General features: G+C 43.9%; 1 protein-coding gene across 2 annotated transcripts; it reads left to right on the top strand.

Moving 5' to 3' along the window:
- The first annotated feature begins 2,307 nt into the window (after positions 1-2,307).
- On the top strand, positions 2,308-5,131 carry tmem267 (transmembrane protein 267). Of its 2 annotated transcripts, none has more exons than XM_024408573.2 (3): positions 2,308-2,455; positions 3,973-4,416; positions 4,645-5,130. In XM_024408573.2, the coding sequence occupies exons 2-3, from the start codon at positions 4,033-4,035 to the stop codon at positions 4,978-4,980; spliced, it is 720 nt and encodes a 239-aa protein (XP_024264341.1). In that variant the 5' UTR covers positions 2,308-2,455; positions 3,973-4,032; the 3' UTR covers positions 4,981-5,130. The 2 variants fall into 2 exon arrangements, with proteins under 2 accessions (XP_024264341.1, XP_024264342.1); XM_024408574.2 differs by lacking the exon at positions 2,308-2,455 and adding an exon at positions 2,531-3,410 and having other exon boundaries at positions 4,645-5,131.
- The last annotated feature ends 7,898 nt before the right edge of the window (positions 5,132-13,029 follow it).

Genomic DNA, 13,029 nt, shown 5'->3' with positions numbered 1-13,029 from the left:
TGCAGTATCGAAGAGCCCTTACTGCTGCTCCACCAAACAGGAAGTCTTCTGACTAGCTTGGAAAGACAGTACCGTGCAGCTTCGAAGAGCCCTCACTGCTGCTCCACCAAACTGGAAGTCTTCCGACTAGCTTGGAAAGACAGTACCGTGCAGTATCAAAGAGCCCTCACTGCTGCTCGATCATCCTATTTTTCGAACTTAATTGAGGAAAATAAGAACAATCAGAAATTCCTTTTTGATACTGTCGCAAAGCTAACTAAAAAGCAGCATTCCCCAAGAGAGGATGGCTTTCACTTCAGCAGTAATAAATTCATGAACTTCTTTGAGGAAAAGATCATGATTATTAGAAAGCAAATTACGGACTCCTCTTTAAATCTGCATATTCCTTCAAAGCTCAGTTGTCCTGAGTCTGCACAACACTCAAGTTGGTCAGGATAATATCTATGAGGGTGCCCATGTTTACGGATTTAGGGTTGTACCTGGTGTGTTCCTTGATAATTTGTGTGAGATTGAGGGCATCTAGCTTAGATAGTAGGACTGCCGGGGTGTTAAGCATGTCCCAGTTTAGGTCACCTAACACAACGAACTCTGAAAATAGATGGGGGGAAATCAATTCACATATGGTGTCCAGGGCACAGCTGGGGGCTGTGTTTTTTTTTTTTTTTTTTTTTTGGGGGGTCTATAACAGGCGACAACAGTGAGAGACGTATTACTGGAGAGATTCATTTTTAAAATTAAAAGCTTGAACTGTTTGGGCATAGACCTGGAAAGTTTGACAAAACTTTGCAGGCTATCTCTGCAGTAGATTGCAACTCCTCTCCATTTGGCAGTTCTATCTTGACAGAAAATATCAGAGTTAGGGATGGAAATGTCAGGGATTTTGGTGGTTTTCCTAAACCAGGATTCAGACACGGCTAAGACATCAGGGTTGGCGGAGTGTGCTAAAGCAGTGAGTAAAACAAACTTAGGGAGGAGGCTTCTGAAGTTAACATGCATGAAACCAAGGTTTTACAGTTACAGAAGTTCCCAAATGAGAGCGCCTGGGGACACGCAGGGCCTGGGATAACCTCCACATCATCCGAGGAACAGAGGAGGAGTAGGATGAGGGGACGGCTAAAGCCTAACAGAACTGGTCGTCTACTGTGTTGGGGACAGAGAATAAAAGGAGCAGATTTCTGTGACGTGGCAGGATAGATGTATTGTTTAGTGTTGTGTTGTGTAGTGGCTGCTGGTATGCATCCCACTTGTTTGTTTTTTACATGCTAATATCGCCACTGGCGTTAACAGGAAGCCAGTGTAGAGAGGCTAACACTGGAGGAATAATATGATCACATCTTTTGATTCCAGTCAAGATTCTAGCAGCTGTTTTTTTAGCACTAACTGAAGTTTATTTAGTGCTTTATCCGGTTGCCTGGAAAGTAGAGCTTTGCAGTAGTCTAATTGGCACAGATGAGCTTTTCTGCATCGTTTTTGAAGAAAAAGTTTCAGATTTTTACAATGTTATGGAGAAGGAAAAATGAAACATGGGACCAGCATTTTACATTTTGCATTTATATTTTTGTTCCGTGTATATATAATCCGGACTCTTACACTGCTCATTCTAATATTTATATATTTCTTAATTCCATTATTTTACCTTTTAGATTTTTGTTCTGTATTGTTAGATATTACTGCACTGTTGGAGCTAGGAACACAAGCATTTTGTCACAGCCGCAAATATGTGTATTTGACCAATACATTTAGATTTAATTTGATTAGAAATGTTATTTTAAGAATATGTTTACAGTGTGCCAAACAAAGGATAAACTAATTATTATGGTTGGCCCAATCTCATCCATGATTGGACATTCATTCTTCCGCAATAAATTACTGACAGCTCTTTCCACCAATTATGTCTTCTAAGGGAAGCGGAACTGGAGAGTGTTTTTTCTTTTTACAATACACAGACAGACACAAACAGACCAAAGACGGTACTGTATAAAGATAGGCTGAAACTGCTTCTTCAATAGAAATCCCCGATCACGTGTCATGGGGACGTTCGCTCGCTAAACTCCCGGGTAGAAACACGTCATCGGGTCTTATCGTGCAGAACTGCGCATGTGCAATCCTTCAAAAATAAACGTCAGTCCCTAGATATAAAGTTACTTTTGACATAAATGTAAACATAATATTTTGTCACCTTCACGACGTTCGGGGTAATAACATGTTCAACTACTTCATACATTAACTCGAATCCAGGTTATGTTTTTAGATTTCGAGAAAATTAACAACTACGGAAGAAGTTTTAAATTCTCTCATTGACTTCTGAAACCCCAAACGCCGACCTGGTCCGTTTGATCTGTTTCTCAGCGTACCCGGAAGTCCCGTATGCTGCGCCTCTGGGTTAAGGCGGTAGAAACTGTGCGGACAGACCGTCGCTAGCTTACAGTTGATAAACGAATTTAGCTACAATGGGGTAAGAGACAAAGTATTGTTATCGTTTTGATCAACGGCGTTATTTCATTTTAATAACTTTGGCCTTATCACATTTGCTAAATCTTGGTACTCAAACACCTGTCTGTAGTCTATCGCAGATAGGTGCGGGATTCCTTAGCTAGCTGTTATTACCTAGCATTACATAGCTAATAAATGACCTAGCTAGCTAAATAAATCTACTTTTGTATTTCAAGATGATTAAATCTAAAAAATGTTTTTTGTTTTTCACGTGATGTTGCACAGTCTAAACTGATCCAATAGTTAGTTTGTTATCCAGCTGGTTAACGTCGTGATATTAACTTTTTGATATATTTTTTTTAACACAATGAAGTATTTTTACCTAACGTAGTTATTCCTTATTCACAAATCAATCAAATGTGTTTATAAAGCCATTTTTACATCAGCCGATGTTACGTGCTGTACAGAAACCCAGCCTAAAACCCCAAACAGCAAACAATGCAGATGTCTTAGTCCCCAGTCTTCTGCCCATCTAAACACACAAGCAACTATTTTCACGGCTGGTTCGCTAGCTTTAACCAGGTGCATGAGTTGAATTCTGCCTATGCTTGCATTTTGTACATCAAACAGATGTGTTCACTACAAAACATCACAAAAGCAAGAAGAAATTCCCACCGGCAGTTATCTGTATTCTTCCATCAAACATCTTATTACACAAGGGGACAAATAAGGAGTTACTTTCCCTGGGAACTCGCTCATCATTCAGGCCTGTCTGCATCTCTGTGGAAAGATCAAGCCTTTTATTGATGTCAGTGACTTTTCTTTTGGATGTACAATGGTAGATGAATTGAAGAAATTACTTATGCACATTGTATAACCTATTCTAGTTTATAGTCAGGCTAATTCAGGGTCATATTCACAAGGCACCAAATGGAAGAAGACTGAAACAGAGGGACTGAACTTGTCCAAAAATAAATGTAAATGTTAGTTTTTTTCTTCTGTTTCTAAACGTTTTGCTACGGTGTGCACTGATGAATTGAACCCAGGTTACTGTGAGCCTGGCCTGACCTACATATATCCTCAGTTCCAGAAGGATAGACATTTATTTAGAGATCATGATTCACAGTGACTTCTTAAAGGAGCAGTTATCAAAAGGAGAGAGCGAGTAAAAATACCACGTGACTTTATGCTAAAGTCTAGATCAGTGTAGGTTTGATTCTAGCTCTGGTCCAGGACAATTACTTCCAGGTTTCTGATGTTGAGCCTTCTTCAAGGCACAGCATCAGCTAGCGTCACATAAACACCCTGGACCACAGCTAGTTCCATCCTGCCTTATCAATGATGTTACCCTGGACTAGAGCTAGTTCCATCATGCCTTATCAATGATGTTACCCTGGACTAGAGCTAGTTCCATCATGCCTTATCAATGATGTTACCCTGGACTAGAGCTAGTTCCATCATGCCTTATCAATGATGTTACCCTGGACTAGAGCTAGTTCCATCATGTGTAATTTATGTTTACAGTATACTGTCTTCTAGTTTGCCATCTAGGTGTTGCTGACCTCCTATGGAAGTGGACCTCCTCCCTCCAGAAGCGCCATGCGAGGGTATCACTCCAAGCTGGACTCATCCTCCTCTGCTGGGGGTACGGGTGGCTCCATGCCCCTGAGCCTGGCCGTGGAGACGGAGAAAGCCCAGGCATTGCTCCAGACCTTCTCCTCTGCCTCCCTACTGGCCAGCACTGCGCTGGGGGCCTTCTGTGTGCTAGCTGACCACGTCATGCAGCTGACCCTACTCCAACAGCACCTGTGGCTGCGGGCAGTGCTGGACAACACCGTCCATTGTCTGATAGGCCTCTGGTCCTGGGCTATCGTCATTGGCCTCAAGAAGAAGAGTGACTTCTATGAAGTTATCTTAGCAGGGATACTGGCCTCTGTTATAGACCTGGATCACTTCTATATGGCTGGCTCTCTGTCGCTCAAAGTAAGAAAGATTTCTCCCTTTGGTTTTCAGCGTCAGTTATAGATTAGTGTGCTACATTTTCACAGACAAAAGATTAGGACTAATAAACTCAATGAAGATCTCCATTGGAACAACCTTAGTTCAGTACTAGGCCTAATCTGTGTCTGGGAATCTGGCCCACAGTGTTCATGAAGGAATGTAGAATAGAAACATAAACAATAACCTATGTTTTCTGCCTGTTTCCTCCAGGCAGCCACCAGCCTGCCCCACCGCCCCCCCCTCCACTGCTCCTCTCTAATCCCAGTCCTCTGCTTCTCTCTGAGGCTGGTGCTGTGGCTGGGCAGGCTAAAGGACTCGTGGTGCTCTCTACCCTGGCTGCTGTTTATCTCCCTGGCCTCACACCACATCCGAGACGGGGTCCGCCATGGCCTGTGGGTGTGTCCGTTCGGCAACACGGCCCCCATCTCCTATTGGCTGTATGTGAGCATCACAGCCACCCTGCCACACCTGTGCTCTGTGCTCATGTACCTGACAGGAACTCGAGACGTGATCTCCACCAAGCACGGCATCGCCATTGACATCTGATGGAAGGAAGGGCCAACACTACGCCTCCCTAATAGCACTCTATTCCCTATATAGTGCACTACTATTGACCAGAACCCTATTCCATATGTAGTGTACTACTATTGACCAGAAACCTATTCTATATGTAGTGCACTACTATTGACCAGAACCCTATTCCATATGTAGTGCACTACTATAGACCAGTGCCCTATTCCCTAAATAGTACACTACTATTGACCAGAACCCTATTCCCTATATAGTGAATAGGGCTCTGGTCAATAGTAGTACACTATATAGGGAATAGGGTTCTATAGGGATCTGGTCTAAAGTAGTGCACTATATAGGGAATAGGGTTCTATAGGGATCTGGTCTAAAGTAGTGCACTATATAGGGAATAGGGCTCTGGTCTAAATTAGTGCACTATATAGGGAATAGGGCTCTGGTCAATAGTAGTGCACTATGAAGGGAATAAGGTGCCATTTGGTACACCGGTAAACCCCACAATGCCTCAGCCTCATTCGTCTATTTTGTTCACACCACGGGAGTGATCACGTCTTCTTCCTCCACCACCTCCCCACTAAACTGCCTCCTCCCTCCCTCCCTCCTCTAGTCAGTCACTCTCAGGCTGGGAGGCTGTGTCCTGTGTGACTGTCAGTGCAGTAGTGTGTGGAAGTGCTTGATGTCGAGCTGTGAGGTATTTTATAGCCTTGTAATTACCAGACTGATTACTGCTGTGCTGTCAGTGCAGCTAAGCAGAATGTAAGGAGGAGTCGGATGGTTCTACGAGGGTATTTTACTGACGGGATCAAAGGGAAAGGCGACATTCTAATTCTCTACTCTTCTCCTGAAGTGTCCACTTGGATGGAATGGAAGGTCCTAGGGAGCAGAGCAGTACATTATGAAGCTGGAGGTCCCAGGGAGCAGAGCAGTACATTATGAAGCTGGAGGTCCCAGGGAGCAGAGCAGTACATTATGAAGCTGGAGGTCCCAGGGAGCAGAGCAGTACATTATGAAGCTGGAGGTCCCAGGGAGCAGAGCAGTACATTATGAAGCTGAAGGTCCTAGGGAACAGAGCAGTACATTATGAAGCTGAAGGTCCCAGGGAGCAGAGCAGTACATTATGAAGCTGAAGGTCCCAGGGAACAGAGCAGTACATTATGAAGCTGAAGGTCCCAGGGAGCAGAGCAGTACATTATGAAGCTGAAGGTCCTAGGGAGCAGAGCAGTACATTATGAAGCTGAAGGTCCTAGGGAGCAGAGCAGTACATTATGAAGCTGAAGGTCCTAGGGAACAGAGCAGTACATTATGAAGCTGAAGGTCCCAGGGAACAGAGCAGTACATTATGAAGCTGAAGGTCCTAGGGAGCAGAGCAGTACATTATGAAGCTGAAGGTCCTAGGGAACAGAGCAGTACATTATAAGTGTTTCTTATTGGTGGAGCCTCCAGTTGCTGCCTGATGTTAAGTGATGATGTAGTACTCATTAGGTGATGTCATGTTTTAACATATGTTTTTAGGAAAGACCGAGGCTTTCTGTGTTAAGATATGTTTTTATCTATATAATCGAGGGAAGATGACATTTGGAGAAACGCTGTTTAAACATTCCTTTAATATGTTCCTACTTTGTGATCATAATATTTGAGTTGTATTAGTTGGTGTTCTGATGAGAGGGTGAACAGCTGTGGGTATATTCACTAGGTACTGAACGGAGTAAGACAGGTTTAAAACAGGCCCGGGATTTAACCTGAAATTGTTTAAAAATAAACACTTGTTTTTTTTTGTTGCTAAACTTGTTGCTTTGCAAAATGTTTCGCTAAATTGTGCACTATGAATATACTGTGGCTGTGTGCTGCAGTTTGACCACCTGGCCTGCAGAGGGCATCGATGAGTCAACTTATTATACACTATTATGTTTAACCATATGTCATGTCCATTATCATTATGCATCAAGATAATTATTGCTGCTGTCTTTATTCACAGTGTGTACTGAATGAAATATGTTTCATCATTCACATGTATTTATTTCAGCATTTGATTTGTTTGAATATTATTTATTGAATTAGAATTTTAAATGTTAAGTACACTACACTGACCAACAGTATGTGGACACCTGCTCTTCCAACATCTCGTTCCAAAATCATGGGCATTAATATGGAGTTGGTCCCCTCTTTGCTGCTATAACAGCCTCTTCTGGGAAGTTTTTCCACTAGCTGTTGGAACATTGCTGTGGTGACTTGCTACCATTCAGCCACAAGAGTATTAGTGAGGTTGGGCACTGATGTTGGGTGATTAGGCCTGGCTCGGAGTCGGCGTTCCAATTAGTCTGAAAGGTGTTTGATGGGGTTGAGGTCAGGGTTCTATGCAGGCCAGTCAAGTTCTTCCTCACCACTCTCGACAAATCATTTCTGTATGAACTTCTCTTTGGGCACGGGGGCATTGTCAAGCTGGAACATGAAATGGTCTTCCCCAAACCCATGAAGCTTCAGACAAACAGTTCTTAACATGACGTTGCTTCCAGAGGCAGTTTGGAACTCTGTAGTGAGTGTTGCAACCGAGGACAGACGATGCTTCAGCACTCGGCGATCCCGTTCTGTGAGCTTGTGTGGCCTACCACTTCACAGCTGAGCTGTTGTTGCTCCTAGACGTATCCACTTCACAATACAGCACTTACAGTCGCCCAGGGCAGCTCTAGCAGGGCAGAAATTTGACGAACTGACTTGTTGGAAATGTGGCATCCTATGACTGCTCGACTGGCAATGTTTGTCTATGGAGATTGCATGGCTGTGTGCTCAATTATTAATTATTTTATTACAGTTCTGAACGGGTGTGGCTGATGTAGCCAAATCCACTAATTTAAAGGGGTGTCCACATACTTTTGTGTATATATATAGTGTATATCTTATTTTGATATTGGTACCTTGTGTTGTAAAGACTGGATGGATTCAAAGTTGTTCTTTTTCCAAAATAAATCTGTGCCCTGGACCACTCGGTATGCTAAGTAATGTGTCCGTGTGGACTTTGAAGCGGTTTATGGGTGTGAGTGGGTGTTGCTCGAGATACACTGGAAAAATACATGTTGGTAGGAATCAGTCTGCCGCTCGGAGCAAGGCCTCGGAGGAGCTTCCAGGATACAACAGGAGTCTGCCTCCTCATAACAACATGCCCAATCAGTTATCATTACGACAGAACTTGACCAATCAATATGAATGCATCTGATTATTATTATTATATTTTCATCAGAAAAGGCAGGAAGTCTGTCTACCAGTGACAGAATGTTGATTTAAAAGTTGAATAGATATTTTTACAAATAGACATTTTGAACCTTTACGTTGTACCTGTTCCTGTGTGTCAGTCTGTCTCTTCTGAGATGGAGAGAGGACACTGTCCTTCCTGGTAGAAGTAGTAACAGAACCCGATTACTATCACTGACACAAACAGATTCTTCTGAGATGGAGAGAGGACACTGTCCTTCCTGGTAGTAGTAACAGAACCCGATTACTACCACTGACACAAACAGATTCTTCTGAGATGGAGAGAGGACACTGTCCTTCCTGGTAGTAGTAGTAACAGAACCCGATTACTACCACTGACACAACAGATTCTTCTGAGATGGAGAGAGGACACTGTCCTTCCTCGTAGTAGTAACAGAACCCGATTACTACCACTGACACAAACAGATTCTTCTGAGATGGAGAGAGGACACTGTCCTTCCTGGTAGTAGTAGTAACAGAACCGATTACTACCACTGACACAAACAGATTCTTCTGAGATGGAGAGAGGACACTGTCCTTCCTGGTAGTAGTAGTAACAGAACCGATTACTACCACTGACACAAACAGATTCTTCTGAGATGGAGAGAGGACACTGTCCTTCCTGGTAGTAGTAGTAACAGAACCCGATTACTACCACTGACACAACAGATTCTTCTGAGATGGAGAGAGGACAGTAGTAGTAACAGAACCCGATTACTACCACTGACACAAACAGATTCTTCTGAGATGGAGAGAGGACACTGTCCTTCCTGGTAGTAGTAGTAACAGAACCCGATTACTACCACTGACACAAACAGATTCTTCTGAGATGGAGAGAGGACACTGTCCTTCCTGGTAGTAGTAGTAACAGAACCCGATTACTACCACTGACACAAACAGATTCTTCTGAGATGGAGAGAGGACACTGTCCTTCCTGGTAGTAGTAGTAACAGAACCCGATTACTACCACTGACACAAACAGATTCTTCTGAGATGGCCTTCTCTATTTAACTTCAGTCACTGACCCTCCTTAAGGCTAAGTGCCCTGCTTACAGGAAACAGGAAATGCTGCCCCGGTCGGACAGGAAGGTGCTTACAACGATTCTATGCTTGCAACTTTTTGGGGAAGGCCCTTTCCTGTTTCAGCATGTTAATGCCACTGTGCACAAAACGAGATCCATACAGAAATGGTTTGTCGAGATTTGTGTGGAAGAACTTGACTGACCTGCACATAGCCCTGACCTCAACCCCATCAAACACCTTTGGGATAAATTGGAACGCCGACTGTGAGCCATTACCCTCCTCTCCCTGACAGTCCCATAACCCTCCTCTCCCTGACAGTCCCATAACCCTCTTCTCCCTGACAGTCCCATAACCCTCCTCTCCCTGACAGTCCCATAGCCCTCTTCTCCCTGACAGTCCCATAACCCTCCTCTCCCTGACAGTCCCATAACCCTCTTCTCCCTGACAGTCCCATAACCCTCCTCTCCCTGACAGTCCCATAACCCTCCTCTCCCTGACAGTCCCATAGCCCTCTTCTCCCTGACAGTCCCATAACCCTCTTCTCCCTGACAGTCCCATAAGCCTCTTCTCCCTGACAGTCCCATAACCCTCCTCTCCCTGACAGTCCCATAACCCTCCTCTCCCTGATAGTCCCATAACCCTCCTTTCCCTGACAGTCCCATAACCCTCTTCTCCCTGACAGTCCCATAACCCTCTTCTCCCTGACAGTCCCATAACCCTCTTCTCCCTGACAGTCCCATAACCCTCCTCTCCCTGACAGTCCCATAACCCTCCTCTCCCTGACAGTCCCATAACCCTCCTCTCCCTGACAGTCCCATAACCCTCTTCTCCCTGACAGTCCCATAACCCTCCTCTCCCTGAAAGAATCCCATAACCCTCCTCTCCCTGAAAGAATCCCATAACCCTCCTCTCCCTGAAAGAATCCCATAACCCTCCTCTCCCTGAAAGAATCCCATAACCCTCCTCTCCCTAACAAAGTCCCATAACACTTCCCTCTATGCGAGGTTGTTCCACTCTGCCTCTGGCTGTCTTGGCACCAGTCCCTGTCCTGGACAGAGGACACTGTCCTTCCTGTCTGACCGGGGCAGCATTTCCTGTTTCTTGTAAGCAGGGCACTTAGCCTTAAGGAGGGTCAGTGACTGCAGTTAAATAGAGAAGGCCATCTCAGAAGAATCTGTTTGTGTCAGTGGTAGTAATCGGGTTCTGTTACTACTACTACCAGGAAGGAGTGTCCTCTCTCCATCTCAGAAGAATCTGTTTGTGTCAGTGGTAGTAATCGGGTTCTGTTACTACTACTACCAGGAAGGACAGTGTCCTCTCTCCATCTCAGAATAATCTGTTTGTGTCAGTGGTAGTAATCGGGTCCTGTTACTACTACTACCAGGAAGGACAGTGTCCTCTCTCCATCTCAGAAGAATCTGTTTGTGTCAGTGGTAGTAATCGGGTTCTGTTACTACTGCTACCAGGAAGGACAGTGTCCTCTCTCCATCTCAGAAGAATCTGTTTGTGTCAGTGGTAGTAATCGGGTTCTGTTACTACTACTACCAGGAAGGACAGTGTCCTCTCTCCATCTCAGAAGAATCTGTTTGTGTCAGTGGTAGTAATCGGGTTCTGTTACTACTACTACCAGGAAGGACAGTGTCCTCTCTCCATCTCAGAAGAATCTGTTTGTGTCAGTGGTAGTAATCGGGTTCTGTTACTACTACTACCAGGAAGGACAGTGTCCTCTCTCCATCTCAGAAGAATCTGTTTGTGTCAGTGGTAGTAATCGGGTTCTGTTACTACTACTACCAGGAAGGACAGTGTCCTCTCTCCATCTCAGAAGAATCTGTTTGTGTCAGTGGTAGTAATCGGGTTCTGTTACTACTACTACCAGGAAGGACAGTGTCCTCTCTCCATCTCAGAAGAATCTGTTTGTGTCAGTGGTAGTAATCGGGTTCTGTTACTACTACTACCAGGAAGGACAGTGTCCTCTCTCCATCTCAGAAGAATCTGTTTGTGTCAGTGGTAGTAATCGGGTTCTGTTACTACTACTACCAGGAAGGACAGTGTCCTCTCTCCATCTCAGAAGAGACAGACTGACACACAGGAACAGGTACAACGTAAAGGTTCAAAATGTCTATTTGTAAAAATACCTATTCAACTTTTAAATCAACATTCTGTCACTGGTAGACAGACTTCCTGCCTTTTCTGATGAAAATATAACAATAATAATCAGATGCATTCATATTGATTGGTCATGTTCTGTCAGGTAGAGGAGGGTTATGGGACTGTCAGGGAGAGGAGGGTTATGGGACCGTGCTTCTACACCTGCATTGCTTGCTGTTTGGGGTTTTAGGCTGGGTTTCTGTACAGCACTTTGAGATATCAGCTGATGTACGAAGGGCTATATAAATACATTTGATTTGACTGTCAGGGAGAGGATGGTTATGGGACTGTCAGGGAGAGGAGGGTTATGGGACTGTCAGGGAGAGGAGGGTTATGGGACTGTCAGGGAGAGGAGGGTTATGGGACTGTCAGGGAGAGGAGGGTTATCGGACTCTGTTAGGGAGAGGAGGGTTATGGGACTGTCAGGGAGAGGAGGGTTATGGGACTGTCAGGGAGAGGAGGGTTATGGGACTGTCAGGGAGAGGGGGGTTATGGGACTGTCAGGGAGAGGAGGGTTATGGGACTTTGACAGGACAGTCCGTTTCAGGGGCCAAGTGGAATAACCCCAAAACAGCTCTGTTGAGGAGAGCAGGGTCGTCTTGTTATGGGGTTTTACTAAAATAACATAATTAATTTGTCTCAAAGACAACACATTGTACCCTTTTGAAGTAACAACTTCCTGGGTTGAGACTTGTCCTTTAGGGGATCAGGAGGGTTGGGTAAGGCTGACCACAGGATGGAAGGACCACTTAGAGCAATATAAACAAGTCTATTGTTCAAATCTATACCAAATATGATTAATTGATGTTATCTATGGTAATGTGTTTATAAATGCAGTATGTAAGCAGGAAATCAAACCTGGGAAGTTTGGGAAAGTTCCCATAATTGTCCAACCCTCTAATAGTAATGTACAGAATGGTAAAGTTCCCATAATTGTCCAACCCTCTAATAGTAATGTACAGAATGGTAAAGTTCCCATAATTGTCCAACCCTCTAATAGTAATGTACAGAATGGTAAAGTTCCCATAATTGTCCAACCCTCTAATAGTAATGTACAGAATGGTAAAGTTCCCATAATTGTCCAACCCTCTAATAGTAATGTACAGAATGGTAAAGTTCCCATAATTGTCCAACCCTCTAATAGTAATGTACAGAATGGTAAAGTTCCCATAATTGTCCAACCCTCTAATAGTAATGTACAGAATGGTAAAGTTCCCATAATTGTCCAACCCTCTAATAGTAATGTACAGAATGGTAAAGTTCCCATAATTGTCCAACCCTCTAATAGTAATGTACAGAATGGTAAAGTTCCCATAATTGTCCAACCCTCTAATAGTAATGTACAGAATGGTAAAGTTCCCATAATTGTCCAACCCTCTAATAGTAATGTACAGAATGGTAAAGTTCCCATAATTGTCCAACCCTCTAATAGTAATCTATAGAATAGTAAAGAGCAAGCATGTGATAAAATAATAATCTTTTATTTCACAGAAGTACAAACGTATAAAGTAAGACAAAGAGCTTATATTGTCGTTCACCAAAGCAGAGATACACTACATCTATAATGGACGTGTTAATGTCTATAGCTCTGGTCCAGGGCGACTTTGAGAACATTACCAAACCACAACCTGGACCAGAGCTATCTTTCTC

The sequence above is a fragment of the Oncorhynchus tshawytscha genome, linkage group LG09 (genome assembly GCF_018296145.1).
Source record: "Oncorhynchus tshawytscha isolate Ot180627B linkage group LG09, Otsh_v2.0, whole genome shotgun sequence".
NCBI lineage: Eukaryota > Metazoa > Chordata > Actinopteri > Salmoniformes > Salmonidae > Oncorhynchus > Oncorhynchus tshawytscha.
This window is presented reverse-complemented; position numbering and strand designations above follow the sequence as displayed.

Excerpts from the sequence above, each read along its gene's own strand:
- tmem267 (XM_024408574.2), top strand. The coding sequence starts at position 4,033 with ATGCGAGGGTATCACTCCAAGCTGGACTCATCCTCCTCTGCTGGGGGT. Across the intron at positions 4,417-4,644 it reads CTGGCTCTCTGTCGCTCAAA|GCAGCCACCAGCCTGCCCCA; the intron begins GTAAGAAAGATT and ends TGTTTCCTCCAG.